We start from the raw sequence: 14,137 nt of genomic DNA on the forward strand, positions 1-14,137 counted from the left end.
CTCATGCTATATCTGAGAGCAAAGGATTTATTTAATTGTGAGACCGGTCAAAAATACATAGCCACATCTGGTTTATAGGAATAATAAGACCATTCATCAGTCTTTGACATATAAATAATGAAAATTGTATTTTAGATGGCAGTTAAAGCAGTCATAATCATGTTTTTTCTTCAAATATTAAAGGTTTACCACAATGTTTTAGTTTGTTTTGTGTGCACAAAACATAAAATGCAAAAAAAAAGACTAAAAATATAAACAACACTAGAAAAGAATGGAAACTAACAAAATGGCTTGTAATGTACATTTAGTATTTACAGTTAGGCAAGTGGCCCTCTTACTGAGGAGGAATATAAAAATATATACATGTTTTATGAATCCCCTGACACCTGGACTTCCTGCCAACATCTCGTCTGACTCGTGGCCTGCCTGTCATCTTGACAGCTCAATGAGGAGCCGTGCCAGTGTTGGTCTGAATAAAGTTTTTGAGGCCATCAAAACCTTGATTAAAGAGAAACTCCATATACCAGTTCCAGTACTTGCCGGTCTGCAAACATGAAAAGAACAGTTACTGTGTGGACTATTGCAACAGTATAGGACTGAGTTAAATCATGCTCTTGTGTGGATCAGAAATAAAATCTATGACTGACAAACATCAGAAAAGTTTTTAATAAAAAGGAGATGATATAACATAAGTACCTTTATGGAACCAAGATCCACATCTTTCCTCTCCGGCCAACACTGATAAAGAGAACACATAAATATTCATCATTCTCCCTCTGCTTTAAATCTCAATAGTACACTGCTGAATGTTGCAGTCGGACCAAAAAAGGTACTTGTATTATTAAAGATGATGAAAACTCAGTCTCACACAGCTTCCATGAATAATAAAATGTGATTCTATATTAATGGATCCTCTATAAAAGATACATTAATACCACATTTATCTCTTTGTCTAATCCTAAAGTTAGTGAAAAGTGGAGGCTGCACTGTCCCCAGTAGTGATACAAGGCTTTACACTTGATGTAATATAATCATCTAAACAAGCTTGCGCAGCTGAGTCCCATTCCGTCACTCCAAATGAGATGACAGTCAAGCATCACTGTACTATTATGAGCTCTTGTGCTTTTAAATGTCACTAGCGTGAGAATGTCTCACTCACCCTCTGATGAAATTCGATGGCGTAGCTGAAAAGTGCCGGGTGGTGGATGAGGTCGAAGCGGCACCAGGGTTCTGCTACTTTGCTCAGAGCAATTAGTTCTTTGTCGATCTCAAGGTCTGAACCAGGGATGCACCACCAGGAGTTCCACATGGAGTTCACCATGGCTTGAAGGTTTCGATTAAACTCGTTATATGTGTTTCTGCTAATGTGGGGGGTTTTCTGTAATGTAAGGAAATGTTAAACATGAAACTAAATAAGTCAAGACCTGTCAGACACAAGTGGCTAAAATAACATCTGGTGCCACTAAAAGGGATCTCATGAATTGCACAGTGAGAAAAAAACCACATGTGAGTGAATAAAAACCTTCGCCCATATATTTTAAATGACAAAAAATTGCAATGCTGTGATCAAATTATTTGGCCATTTCATTCACTGCAATGCCAGTGCCATGCTCATATTTTGAGGCTTCTTTGTCTCACTGGGATTCAATCATTAAGACTCCATTCTCCTTTCATTCCCAGCAGGTAAGGGGTGGATTACAGCAATAGCCTCCAGGAGCTTCATTGTAAATTCTTAAAAGCACAGCTTGAAGGTCTTTCTAATTTGCCCATTATGAGTAAATTATTCAGACACAGAACCTCCTGCATACACACAGTTGGCTTTTCATGACTTTGCTATGTTCATTTTATGACACAGTATCTCCTCATTACCTCTCTCTGCTGCTCTTGTTTCTTAGCCAAGGTCAGATTCTTCCTGTATCTGAGAAAATGATAAAACAGAATTTTAGTAACAAAATTATCATATTATACTTGAATTAATTTTGTACTATAAAAACAGGAGACCATTTAGGTTCAGCAGTTTGGTGTCAGTACTCTAGCAAAGATGCATTAAAGGGTTAGTTCACCCCAAAATTAAATTTTGTCATTAAGTACCCTCACCCTCATGTCGTTCCACACCCGTAAGACTTTTGTTCATCTTCGGAACACAAATTAAGACTTTTTTTCATTCCCCATAGAAAGCAAAGTAATTATCATCATTTAAGGTTCAGAAAGGTATTAAAGACATCATTAAAATAGTCAACGCGACTACTGAAGGGCTGGATTCTGGAATCCATTGCCGCTTTAATACATATCTTTTGAGTTATTAATCAACATTTATCTTTCTAAATGTTAAATTATTTTAATGACTTCAAGGTATGTTAAAACATTTATTTTCCTTACCTTCAAACTAGAGAATAATGATGAATACTGTCTGTACCTCTCACTGAGAGAAAAGTACAACTTATCAGTATGTTCTGGGAAGCTTTCCTGTTATAGTTAAAGCCTGGGCCAACTTCAACCTTGAAGAAGCTGTGAATCCTGTGTATCTTTGTATGAGCGCTAGTGTTCTGTGTGTAGGTCTTGTATTTGTGCTGGTGGACAACTCTCTGCTTGAGACCTGCAGACACCTTGTCATGATCTAGAAGGACATCCTGTGCCTAAATCAAAGGGTCTGAGCGTCAGCTTTGTGATGGATGGAGATATGCTTCTGACTATCTGTCCATGTGTGGGAGATTACTAATTGTCCATTTTTCTCTGAAACTGCAAGCGATTCTTCAGTAAAATTTTTCCAAAAAAAAATTTTTTTGTGGGTCTTTAACTGTGAAATTCTGCTACACTGCAGTGGTTCAACCTTAATGTTACGAAGAGAATACTTTTTGTGCGCAAAAACAAAACAAAAACAAATTTATTCAACAATTTCTTCTCTACCCTGACAGACTCATATGCAGTTGACACAGTGAACGCAGTTCAGCGCTTCCGTGCTTACGTCCAAAATACTGGCTCATTATTGGCCGGATCCTGCGTCAGCATCACACGCATGCATCGTGCTGCTCATGTGAACGGAGTCGGCGTTCTGACGTAGAGCCTGGAAGTGTTGCAATGAAAATAGTGTAGGAGAATGACAGGGAAGAGACTCATTTGTTGAATAAAGTCATTATTTTTGTTTTGTTTTTGCACACAAAAAGTATCCTCGTTTCTTCATAACATTAAGGTTGAACCACTGTAGTCACGGTGACTATTTTTAACAATGTTTTTACTACTTTTCTGGACCTTGAATGATGGTAATTTTGTTGCTTTCTATTGAGGATAAAAAAGCTCTTGGATTTAATCAAAAATATTTTAATTTGTGTTCCAAAGATGAACGAAGGTCTTACAGGTGTGGAATGACACTAGGGTGAGTTCTTTTTTGGGTGAACTAACCCTTCAAATTGATCAAAATTGATAGTTAAGACACATTATTTAAACAAAATACTGTTCTTTTGAACTTTCAATTCATCAAAGAAAGAGATCACAGCTGTTTTCAACAATGATAATAAGACATTTTTCTTAAGCACCAAATCAGCATATTAGAATGAATTCAGAAAGATCATGTGACACTAAATATTGAAGTAATGATGCTGAAAATTCAGCTGCCGTATGGCTTCGGATGACTTGGAATAGAGTCATGTGGCCAACTTTTATGGTTATTTTTTGTCCTTTTTGGAGCTTAGCAGTATAAATCCCCATCTGGTAACTCATCTCAATTTCTGTTTCTTGTTAAGCACAAAGTCATTCATATGGCATCATGGTGAGTAAATGACAGACTTTTGATTTTTGGATGAACTATCCCTTTAAGTCTTCACACTTCGCAGCAGCACTGAAAGGTTTGTGTGCCGAAGCAGATGAAAGGATCTTCATACTTCATTTCATCTATTGCTTACAGGCATCATGCCATGGCAATGTAATGCATTTGAAGGTTCAGGCTTTTGCTCTCAGTTTAGCCAGCAGCACACAGGTGTCCCACTGCCATAGGAACTGCACATGCAATGAAGAGTAACTTACCCTTCACATGGCTCACTCACCCAAAAGTACAGCAAACTATTCCAGAAGATGCCCTTAATCTAGCATGGTCAGGCTAAAATTTCAAGCAGAACATCTCCAGGAATGGCCAGAGTGATAAAATGACTGATAAAGCTTATAGCTCACAATATAGTACCTGTACATGATGTAGCCGAGCCGATCCACACTGATGGAGTCTGTGGCAAACAGAGCTGGGTAGAACACCCCAGCTGGAGGCATGATGATCAGAGGCAAGCTGTATTTCACAAACATGTCACACACCTAGACATGACGAGAGAGAGAAATGTCTGCATTAGCACAAAGTCATCAACATGTTTGTGGTACTAAATCTACTCAACGAAAACAGCACATAAATCTTAGTGAAACTCAGGCAGGAACTTCAGTGGATGTCTCTTTGCCAAGAACATCATGTTAATTAAGTTAATCACAGCTGAGCGTACCGTCTCATAGAAGGCAAGGGACTGGTTGAGCAGAAGAATGTGGCAGTTCTCCAGACGGAGTCCCTCAGACGCCAGCAGTCCCACGAAGTGCACCAGCTCCATAACGGAGTCCATGAAGCCAGACAAGGTCATAGTCCTAGAAAGGGGATTATAATTCTTTTCACTCATTTTTTTGAAAGCATACACAAAATAACATGTGAAAAACAAGTTCTTCTTGCAGAACAAACTATTTCTCCAAGAGAACAATAAATCAGCTTTAAATCAAAACGAGTATACAACAGATGTGTCTTTGTGCTATTCTTGGCACCCACACAATTCGCACAGCACAGAGACACAAAGCGAAAAAGGGAATAATGCGTGTATCACATTGATGCATGGCACACTGGCGCAGTCAAACAAGGTTTTGCCCTTGATCATAATTTCTCCTTCAGCTGTGCACTTCAGTAATGTAATAAAAAAAATAACCAAATCAGCAGCGAGGGAAAAGCAATACACGACAGGAGAGGGAAAAAATCCACTGCACTTCATTACACACCGTTCCACAGAACACTTTCGGGGTAAACGAGGTTCAGACGGAGCCCGACCACAGGAGCAGTTCATTGATCTCTTTTAAATATAAAATATAAAGAAAGCTGTAGTGGTAAACCTCAGGCAAGGCTTTTAAGAGTACAATCGCTGGAGTGTGGTCCCATTTCTTCACTGGGTAAAGTGCAAGTCATATTTAAGCATCAGCATTTGCAACTTAAATCCAACTGAATATTCTTGGAAATGTGTTGCTTTATAGAAGTTAAGGCAAGGGACATGATTGAACCATAAGAATAGAAACATTTTTTTCATATAATATTATTGCTTAATACCATTTTCCGCACCTACATGGCCTTTGTTACATCAGCAAAAGGAAAAGTTGTTCAGATGTAGCAGAAAGTAATAACCATTTACTTTTTTGAAAATCTGTTGATGATAACTGATAAATTAAGCAAAATAAGACCAGGGATGATTATTAATAAACAACTACATACTGTAAATGTTTATTTAATATCTTTAAATGCTTTTTTGATACTCACATGGTGCTGTTGCTGTTAAGACTTATGTCCAAACCACCATCCGATGCGCTGACGGAATGCCATGTCAGCCACTTCACCAGCATGCTATTCAGACACTCGATGACACTACACTGTGAGAAGGACAATGTGAAAAGGCACATTCAGATAAGGGTGGGAAAAAAAAAATAAAAATCAACTGCTTTCAACTGCTGCAAGCTTAATCACAAAACCACTCAAACAACATCACAAGAAGGGTAAAGATGCCAAGGCTTAAGTGTTGAAAGAGTCATTCATTTATGTCTGAACTGTTTGTGCATTCATCAACAATCTGGCTGATGCTGTAATACTCATGCTTGACACAAACGAATAGAAAGGAAGCAAATAAGAGTACATTTAAAAAACAACAATAAACAAACCTTGAAAAATACAGTGGAGGTAAAATAAAGTTGCTTCAGTGGCTCGAAGAGAAGTTTATGCACGTCTACAGACAAAGAAAAGAAACATTGTTCAAGTTATAGTTTTATACAGGAGGATTAATAGTTTTATTTTAGGATTATTAGGATTAGTTTTATACAGGATTAATTTACACTGACCAATAAAATGCAAAAAAAAAAAATTGCATTAGAGAGCAATTACAAATTATATTGCTACCTACTTTTGTTTTCAATAATTTCCACTAAACCATCAAATGCAAAGAGCTTCATGAAGTACTCTAACTGTGTTTGGGACACTCACAAAAGCTGGGCATCAATGGAATATCACTGAGAAGGTCCAGGATCTGTGGCCGGAGCAGAGAGCCATCCCACACTCTCAGGAACTTATAAAGAAAACTCTCCGTGCTGGAGAATCCCTCCTGAGGACGACAACGTACAAACACAAAACCTGTCAACATGGGACTTGAGGATTTAACAAATAGGTAGATCATTCAGGAATGCAGAAAAGGAATAAAGCAAGGCAGAGAAATGATTGATATATGTCCTGGGGTTTGTGGAATAAACTGCCACATGTTTCTCATATTACACATCCAAACTTGAGGCTACTATGGTTAAAGCTGCAGTCCGTGATTTTTCCTCTTTGTCGCCATCTCTTGTTTGAAACCTGCAATTGCAGTCATATGCGGAACAGTTATCTGTACGTGCGCTGTGCATCGGCACAGCTCGTCAGCGTGAATGAATCTAATGCTTGCTGTCAGTCACAGAATCACAGATTCTCTGTCTTGAAAGTATGACCAATATAAGAATTTTCACTGGAAAATATCATCTGAACAAGTAAGTAACATGTCTGCCACTTTTGTAATGACGCACAGAGGAACTGCTGCATGCTCAAATTTCCCGCGGAAATCCACCACGTCGCTCTTATTATAAAACATTGTTACAAGCTTAACGTTGTGAATCTAGACAAGATGATGAGATAGTTTTGAATGCTGGCTGGTTATGTACTTGCTCAAAAATTGATTTTGGATAATTTTTTTAACCAAAAAAAAAGTTACGGACTGCAGCTTTAATTTCCTATTGGGTAATATTTGTCTTGTATTGCTCGGTCGTACCTGCAGGAACTGCTGTGAGAAGAGGACGGTGCTCAGAAAGCGACAGGCTTCAGAAGTGTTGTCAGAACTCCCATCCACAGGACATAGTAAAAACTCTGCCCAAAAAACAAGAATTAAATCATATTATGGTACTGAATTCAACTCATAAAACAGAAGTCGGAGAGCCTAGAGAACTTAACATATGCTGGAAAAGTTTTGGCATTACAGCATGGAAAATTTACCCTCTTGTAATGAGTGTCCAAGCCAAAAGTTAAGGCGCAGGAAGGCAGATTCATCCTGTACACAGTCCAGGTAGTGCAGAGCCAGCGCTGATCCCAGCAGCGAACCCATCTGGGCAGGCAGCTGAAAACAAGTTATGACTTCAGCATTAAGCAGCAAAATGCTATGCAACATGCATCTGCACAACATAGAGACAGTATATCATATACAAGAGCTGTCAAAACAGCTGGAGGCAAATAAACCAATTCAGTCATATTTCTGCCTCCTTTGAGACCTGCACTGAAACCAACAGTTTATTACAATAGTTCGGATAAAACATGCTGCCATTCTGCATTCTCGCCATTTCCAAAAACTGTAATTTGTGTCACTCCACGAACAGCTGCCTCTCAATATGGGACTTCAGCAAATAAATAAATAAATAAAACTAAGTGACAGATTGACAACGGACATGGCTGATTCTTTCTGTAATTAACGAGCAAATGTATCATTCATCTGAGAAACGACTGGTTCTAATGATGGGGCTGCCACAGTGAGAAAGAATCAATGATCCTTCACCATAGCCACAACTGTTTTTTTTTTTTTTTTTTCCCCTTCTACACTCCACTGCCTTCTTTCTCGATCCTTCCAGTTTGCAGATTGCAAAATCACTTAAGTGGTGCAGGAATACTCTGAAAATGTTTTCAGAATTAAGCATAAATGTCAGGAGACCTTTAAAAGCAGTGGTCTCAAACTTAATCCCTGGAGGGCCACAGCTCTGCACAGTTTTGCTCCAACCCTAATCAAACACACCTGATCCAGCTAATCAAGGTCTTCGGGATTACTAGAAACTTTCAAACAGGTGTGAGTTAGAGCTGGTTGGAGCTAAACTGTCCAGAGCTGTGGCCCTCCAGGAATTGAGTTTGAGACCACTGTTTGAAAGAGATTTAATAAGCCTCATTAGGTCAGTGGATCCACCAGGTAGAACGTTTGCGAGATGGCTTTAAAAATTGTAAACATTTGATGACTTGTCAATTGAGAGTGTAATTTGTCCTTTAATACTTACAGAGATGCCAGTGTGTTTATGTCAAATTAAATTTTACAGAGGTGTTTAATGTTCATTTGCAAAGTTGACTGCTGTGAAAGATTGTGCAGTAATATCAAACCACTATAATCAGGTGGCAGATTTAATGACATGCCCATTGATCAGTCTTGTGAAGGCTTAGCTCCACCAAGTGGCCAAACCAAAGTAGTGCAGATCTTTGTTTACAAATCACATCATGGGCCATATTCACAAACCCTCTTAAAGGGTTAGTTCAGAATGAGTTGGCATTCTGAAGTAAACACGGAAGCGCTGCACTGCGTTTACTACGTGATCAGCATAGGAAACTGACAGGGTAGAGAGGAAATTGTTGAATAAAGTCATTATTTTTGCATTCTCGTCACTTCATAACATTAAAGCCGAGTTCAGACTGCACGATTTTAACCCCGATTTTGGCTCGCCGACAGGTTGAGAAATCGCCAACAAATACCCAAAACCACAGGCAAATCGATGCTCATTTACGCAAGTGACAATCACGCAGTGTGAATGAGCAAAGACGCAATCTGAGAGAATCGCCGACGAGTCACAGACGCCCGTGAGATATTTGGCATGCTAAATATCTGGACCTGTCTGCGATTCAAAATCCTGCTGTGTGAAAAGTGTTCTGACTGAAAACTATGTCGGCGATGCAGAGCAGCGGGGAGTTCGGGGAGGAGTTATAGACCACTCTCGTTGCAGAACACACAATCCTTGTTCCTCGTGTCTCGCCGATCATTTCCTCCTCCATATTCTTCTTTTCTTTTTCTTGTTTTCGCTGCAAATCAGCACACAGGCAATTTGTATTGCAAGCTTCTTGCGGGCTACCGTTTTTAATAATAATCCCAGTCTCACGTGAGAACTCCGGTCTTGCACGCGTGATATCGCGTTGTTTCCTTGTCACATCTCGCGTGTGTTTGGTTGTGAAACGTTGTTTGCATGCCAGACAGAGTTGTCGGCGATTCTTCCTTTTGTAAAGTCATGCAGTGTGAAACCTTCTGTCGCCGATCCATCGTGTAGTGTGAACACAGCAGCGACTGAATGCTGGCCAAGATAGTCATGCGGTGTGAAAAGAACAGTGACCCGACTACTTTGAAAATCGTGCAGTCTGAACTCGGCTTTAGGTTGAACCACTGTAGTCACGTTGACTATTTTAACAATGTGTTTACTACCTTTCTCTGCCTTGAATGTGGTAATTATGTTGCTTTCTATAGGGGATTAAAAAAAATTCATCAAAAATATCTTAATTTGTGTTCTGATAGATGAATGAAGGTCTTACGGGTTTGGAACGACACAAGGTTGAATAATTAATGACAGAAATATCATTTTTGGATGAAATAACCCTAGAACTTCTACTGCTATTTAGGAGAACACTTAGTGGTAAAAGAAAATGTTTTGTGAATATGGCCTCAGTTCTACAGATGACATATGTTGTGAAAGAAAGAAAAAGCAGTGTGCATTACCTCTATATTGTGAATGTTTTCCAGTAGCTCTTTGAAGGATTGAAGCTCCTGCAGACGAAAAACCTTCTTGCTGGAGTTGCTGTCGAACGCTGAGCTCAAGGAAGGTATTGCTAGATGATGTAGTTTCTATGAACATTAGATGGTGAGAAATTCTGATTTACTTATTGTTCCCCATTCATGATTTCAGATCATAGCTTGTTAAGGCTGGAATACACTAGACAACCTTTGGTTTTTGAAATACATATTGTTTTCATTTGTCAGGCATCTCCTAGCAACAAAGTGCATGTTTCTGTGCAAGTTTGATGTGTTTGGAAATATATGAAAGTATGGTTGTGTATGATCCTCAGTTAGTTAGAGTATGTTGACCAGTTTTTCCCTGTAACCAGAGAAAAAAAAAAACAGAAAAGTGTATGATGCCTAGTTTTAAAGTGTATATATTCCAGCCTTCAGTTGATAGGTCAGTGCTCTGTGAAGCTCTTAACAGTATTACACTAATGACACCATACCCTCTTCCTGGAGGATGGCTTCTCTTTCACATCTAGGGTCAGGCTCTGGTCAACTGAAACTGCACTCTTGTTTTTTTTCTGCACAGCACTCAGAGCCACTTTCCAGGTGGAGTTGTGATTCTTGAATCCAGTCTGGGGGAAAAATTGCAGTCTAAGAGCCTGAAACACCTTGCAGAAGACAAAGTTCTCCTGGAGAAAACAGTTATATATATACTAACCCTTGCTCTTGATGGAAGAGAAAGCGTCACTAAGTCCGGGCGGAACACTTTGTAGAGTGCTAGAAGTTGTGTGAGAAATGGTTGTCTGCCCTTATAGAGGAGAAAGAAACAAAGCACTCGTCAGATGAAGAAAAAAAAAAAAAAAAAGTCTCTACCACTACAGTTAGTCTACATCTATATTGAAGAGTTTATTTAAATAGACAGGGTCTTCACCATTTTGGCTTGAATATCCAAAAGTTTCCTGACTCTGTATGGGTGAACTGTGAAGGTGAAAAAAAAAATAAAAAATCAGAAATACTAGCAAATAACATCACGTACTATTGTAGCATTCACACTCACACAGTCATATACAATTTAAGCCATTTAGTCAACAACTCACCATGTTCCCGCATAGTTAAAAGGTACAACAAATGGCAAATAAAAGGGCACTGGAAGGGGAAAAAAAAAAATCAAATATTAAATTAACATGAAAAACTTATTTTTTATGAAATTATATAACATACCAGTGGACTTGACAACATGGAAGTATTCTAAATTAAAATAAGCAATTGAAAAGCACAACTAACCAGATTTTCTTCCGTCACAAAGCTGAAAATGAAGCCATAAATGGATCTCAAGTTGTCTTTGCAGTCAATCAGGTCAAAAACAGTAAGTACCCAGCGGACAAAGAGAACCTTAAAAGAAAACATGTTACTAAGAGAGTGAACGAAAGGTTTCAAGTCACAATATAATTAAAGTAGTGACAGATCTTTTCTTCAATATTGCGACATACATCAAAGTGTAAAAAATTTAAAGAAAAATGCATCGGTTGTTGATTAGATTTTGAGATGCGGCCACTGCACTCAAAAACGGAGGCAGATGAATGCGAGTTTGTGTGAGCTCCAATGATGGGAGAAGTCCTGCATGTCACCAGAGAGAACCAGAGGCTGTCGTTTCACCGGAAGACCAAGTTATGACATTATGATTACAATACTTTTTTTTTTAATGAAACATGCACATGGCTAAACATTCACAAGGAAATATATAAATTAATGAATGCAATTAATGAATTCTCAATTCATGCTGACTTGAAAGAAAAAATGAATATGACAGCCATTTCACCAATGACCAGGTCCAACTATCAGCCCTTACCTGTGCATTCATTGGCATTTTCCCAACACACAGCCACGACACCCCCTTCACAATGGCCTCCTGTGGCACCACTGTGGCAGGTATTAGAAACTTCAGCACCCGGGTACAGTTCACAGTTCCTGTTAGATAAACTGAAGTTAATCATCTCTGAGATGAACTACTAAAGGCACTCAGCAGAATGAGGATGAGCATCCACTGACAAATGTGACTGTGATCTCATTGCAAGAACTTTTCTCATGATGAATTCCTCCTCATGTTTTTAAGTAAACAAACACAGGTAACGTTAACTAAAGAAATCCGTGTATGTCTTGATTATATTAACTTACCTGCATTGAGGCTTAAAGCCATGTCCAGAAGCACTGTGATGACCTCCGGAGGAAGACCCTTACTGAGAGCCACTGTCTCCACCACCACCAAATTCCTCTCCAGCTCATCATTCCCTCTGACTACTGTGCCAGCTTCCACTGTAACACACAAAAATACATGTAATTAGAGACTATGACACTTTGATACAGCATCTGGTGACGAGACCGACAATACAGATAAACAAAAGACCTAACAGTCTGAATGAGTCATTGGCATAATTAGGCATAATTACAAAAAAAAACGAAATAAACAAATAAATAAACATTTTCTTACTGCTAAACTGTTACCCTCTAAATTGTTTTTTGTAATACGTTTCTGTTTTGTTTTCTGCTGCACTCACCCTGAGACAGATACTTCACCGCGAGACCAAAGGGATCCGCCTCAGCTTTTCTTTTTTCTTTTTCTGCCAAACGCAAACTTCTGTTGCTCGCAGAGGAGACGGAGGAGTCTATTTCTCCGGACGGTTCGGAGACTAACCCCGTAAGGTTAGATAAGTCGGCCATTTTTCGCTACATAATATTATTTGTTATTTCTCTCGTGTTTGTTTGCGGTAACCATTCAAACCAAACGCCAAATCTGCCGCGACCGTTTGGACATGCGCACTGGATCACTTCCTGTACAACCACGAGCACTTCCTCGATGAACTGAAGTGGAGCGGCTATGCTGCTCTAGAATATAAGTTTATTGTTTATTTATTTTTAATTTTCACATTACATTTGTAATTTACTTTAATAATGTTGAACCATTTTTGCCGTTTTAAATGAAAACTAGATTCACTCGCAAATAAATACCCGAGAAGATTAACGTTATACGTATTTGGAAATAGGTACCTTCATTTTAGAAACTATACCTCCCGTTGCATGTCTATATAGCTATTAATTTCTGTATTATATGTTTCATTTTTATATTTATTTACATATAGGCTTTTTATACAAATATTTTAAAATATCAAATATATATATATATATATATATATATATATATATATATATATATATATATATATATATATATATATATATATAGGCAAACTTTGATACAATAACTGGAGCTAAAAAGCTAAACCAATTGAACACCAGACTGAGACACCACTATATTATTGTTGTTGTTCTTTCTTGTTGTTGACAAGGTATCACAAAAACATGTTAATGAATACAAAATACTAGAACTACTCAGAGCACTGCTGATCCACTCCATTTCATATGTAGTTTTATGGTGGTTGGTAAACCAACGTAGAAAGTGCAACTCTGCCACCTACTGGACTGGGGTGTGTAGCGTCAAGGTGGTTGAAATGTGACAAATATTCACTAAAACAGCAGAAAATTGTTCAGATAAGATGAGTTAACTATATTTGATAAACACATATGTTGCTATCAAAAGGTAAGATCTGTAAAAAAAAAAGGGTACAATAATATACGTTTCATGCTATGAACGACAATACAAATATACTTAAATCATTTATTTGGGTGGATTAAATATTACTTTTGTGAGGATATTTATTTTTGTTTGTAAAACTGGTTTCCACTGCACTGAGCTTAAGTGTACTCAATAATATATATGCATATTCATGTTACTATTATATAGAACAATGTGATAATTTAGTGAAAGTGAGCAAGACATGAAAATCTCAAGCATTTTTAATACTGTCAATCTTAATGGTAAACTGCATAGAGGTTTTATTGTCAGCATCTGCATGCACAAACTTTTTCCCTCACAGTCAAGAGTGCAAGATGACCCATTCTGTGTAAACTAAGAAAGCACAATTCAGTTCTTGGACTAGCTGGAAAAGGTTTAGACACAGGTCGAATCCTTGTTCTCTGTTAGGTATTTTTACTCAATGCAAACAGCATATTAGCAGTATACATCCAAACATATGAGACATATAAGTTTCTCAATTCTTCTCCCTCCAGCACTGTACATTTTGAATGTATCGCTTATTTAACACACCTGATTCAACTAATTTTCTTAGTAGTGATGCATAACATGTATTCGAATATGTAAAATTAGTAAGACACCTCAAATGTACAGCGCTGTGCGTAACAGAATAGAGAAACACATTGATTTAAAGAAAATACAAAAGATGGGTGGAAAATCTGCAAGACACAAAAGCAAT

The 14,137-nt window shown here is 38.1% G+C and overlaps 1 protein-coding gene across 1 annotated transcript; it reads right to left on the reverse strand.

Moving 5' to 3' along the window:
• Window positions 1–9: 9 nt before the first annotated feature.
• On the reverse strand, window positions 10–12,666 carry cenpi (centromere protein I). The gene is made up of 20 exons (XM_048175718.1): window positions 12,365–12,666; window positions 11,985–12,122; window positions 11,659–11,777; window positions 11,094–11,201; window positions 10,907–10,955; window positions 10,741–10,787; window positions 10,528–10,617; window positions 10,310–10,441; window positions 9,804–9,929; window positions 7,289–7,409; window positions 7,068–7,162; window positions 6,257–6,374; window positions 5,938–6,002; window positions 5,543–5,652; window positions 4,479–4,614; window positions 4,175–4,299; window positions 1,870–1,918; window positions 1,160–1,378; window positions 697–738; window positions 10–544 (listed from the first exon to the last, which is right to left on the reverse strand). The coding sequence occupies exons 1-20, from the start codon at window positions 12,525–12,527 to the stop codon at window positions 443–445; spliced, it is 2,154 nt and encodes a 717-aa protein (XP_048031675.1). The 5' UTR covers window positions 12,528–12,666; the 3' UTR covers window positions 10–442.
• Between the last annotated feature and the right edge of the window lie 1,471 nt (window positions 12,667–14,137).

The sequence above is a fragment of the Megalobrama amblycephala genome, linkage group LG23 (genome assembly GCF_018812025.1).
Source record: "Megalobrama amblycephala isolate DHTTF-2021 linkage group LG23, ASM1881202v1, whole genome shotgun sequence".
Lineage (NCBI taxonomy): Eukaryota > Metazoa > Chordata > Actinopteri > Cypriniformes > Xenocyprididae > Megalobrama > Megalobrama amblycephala.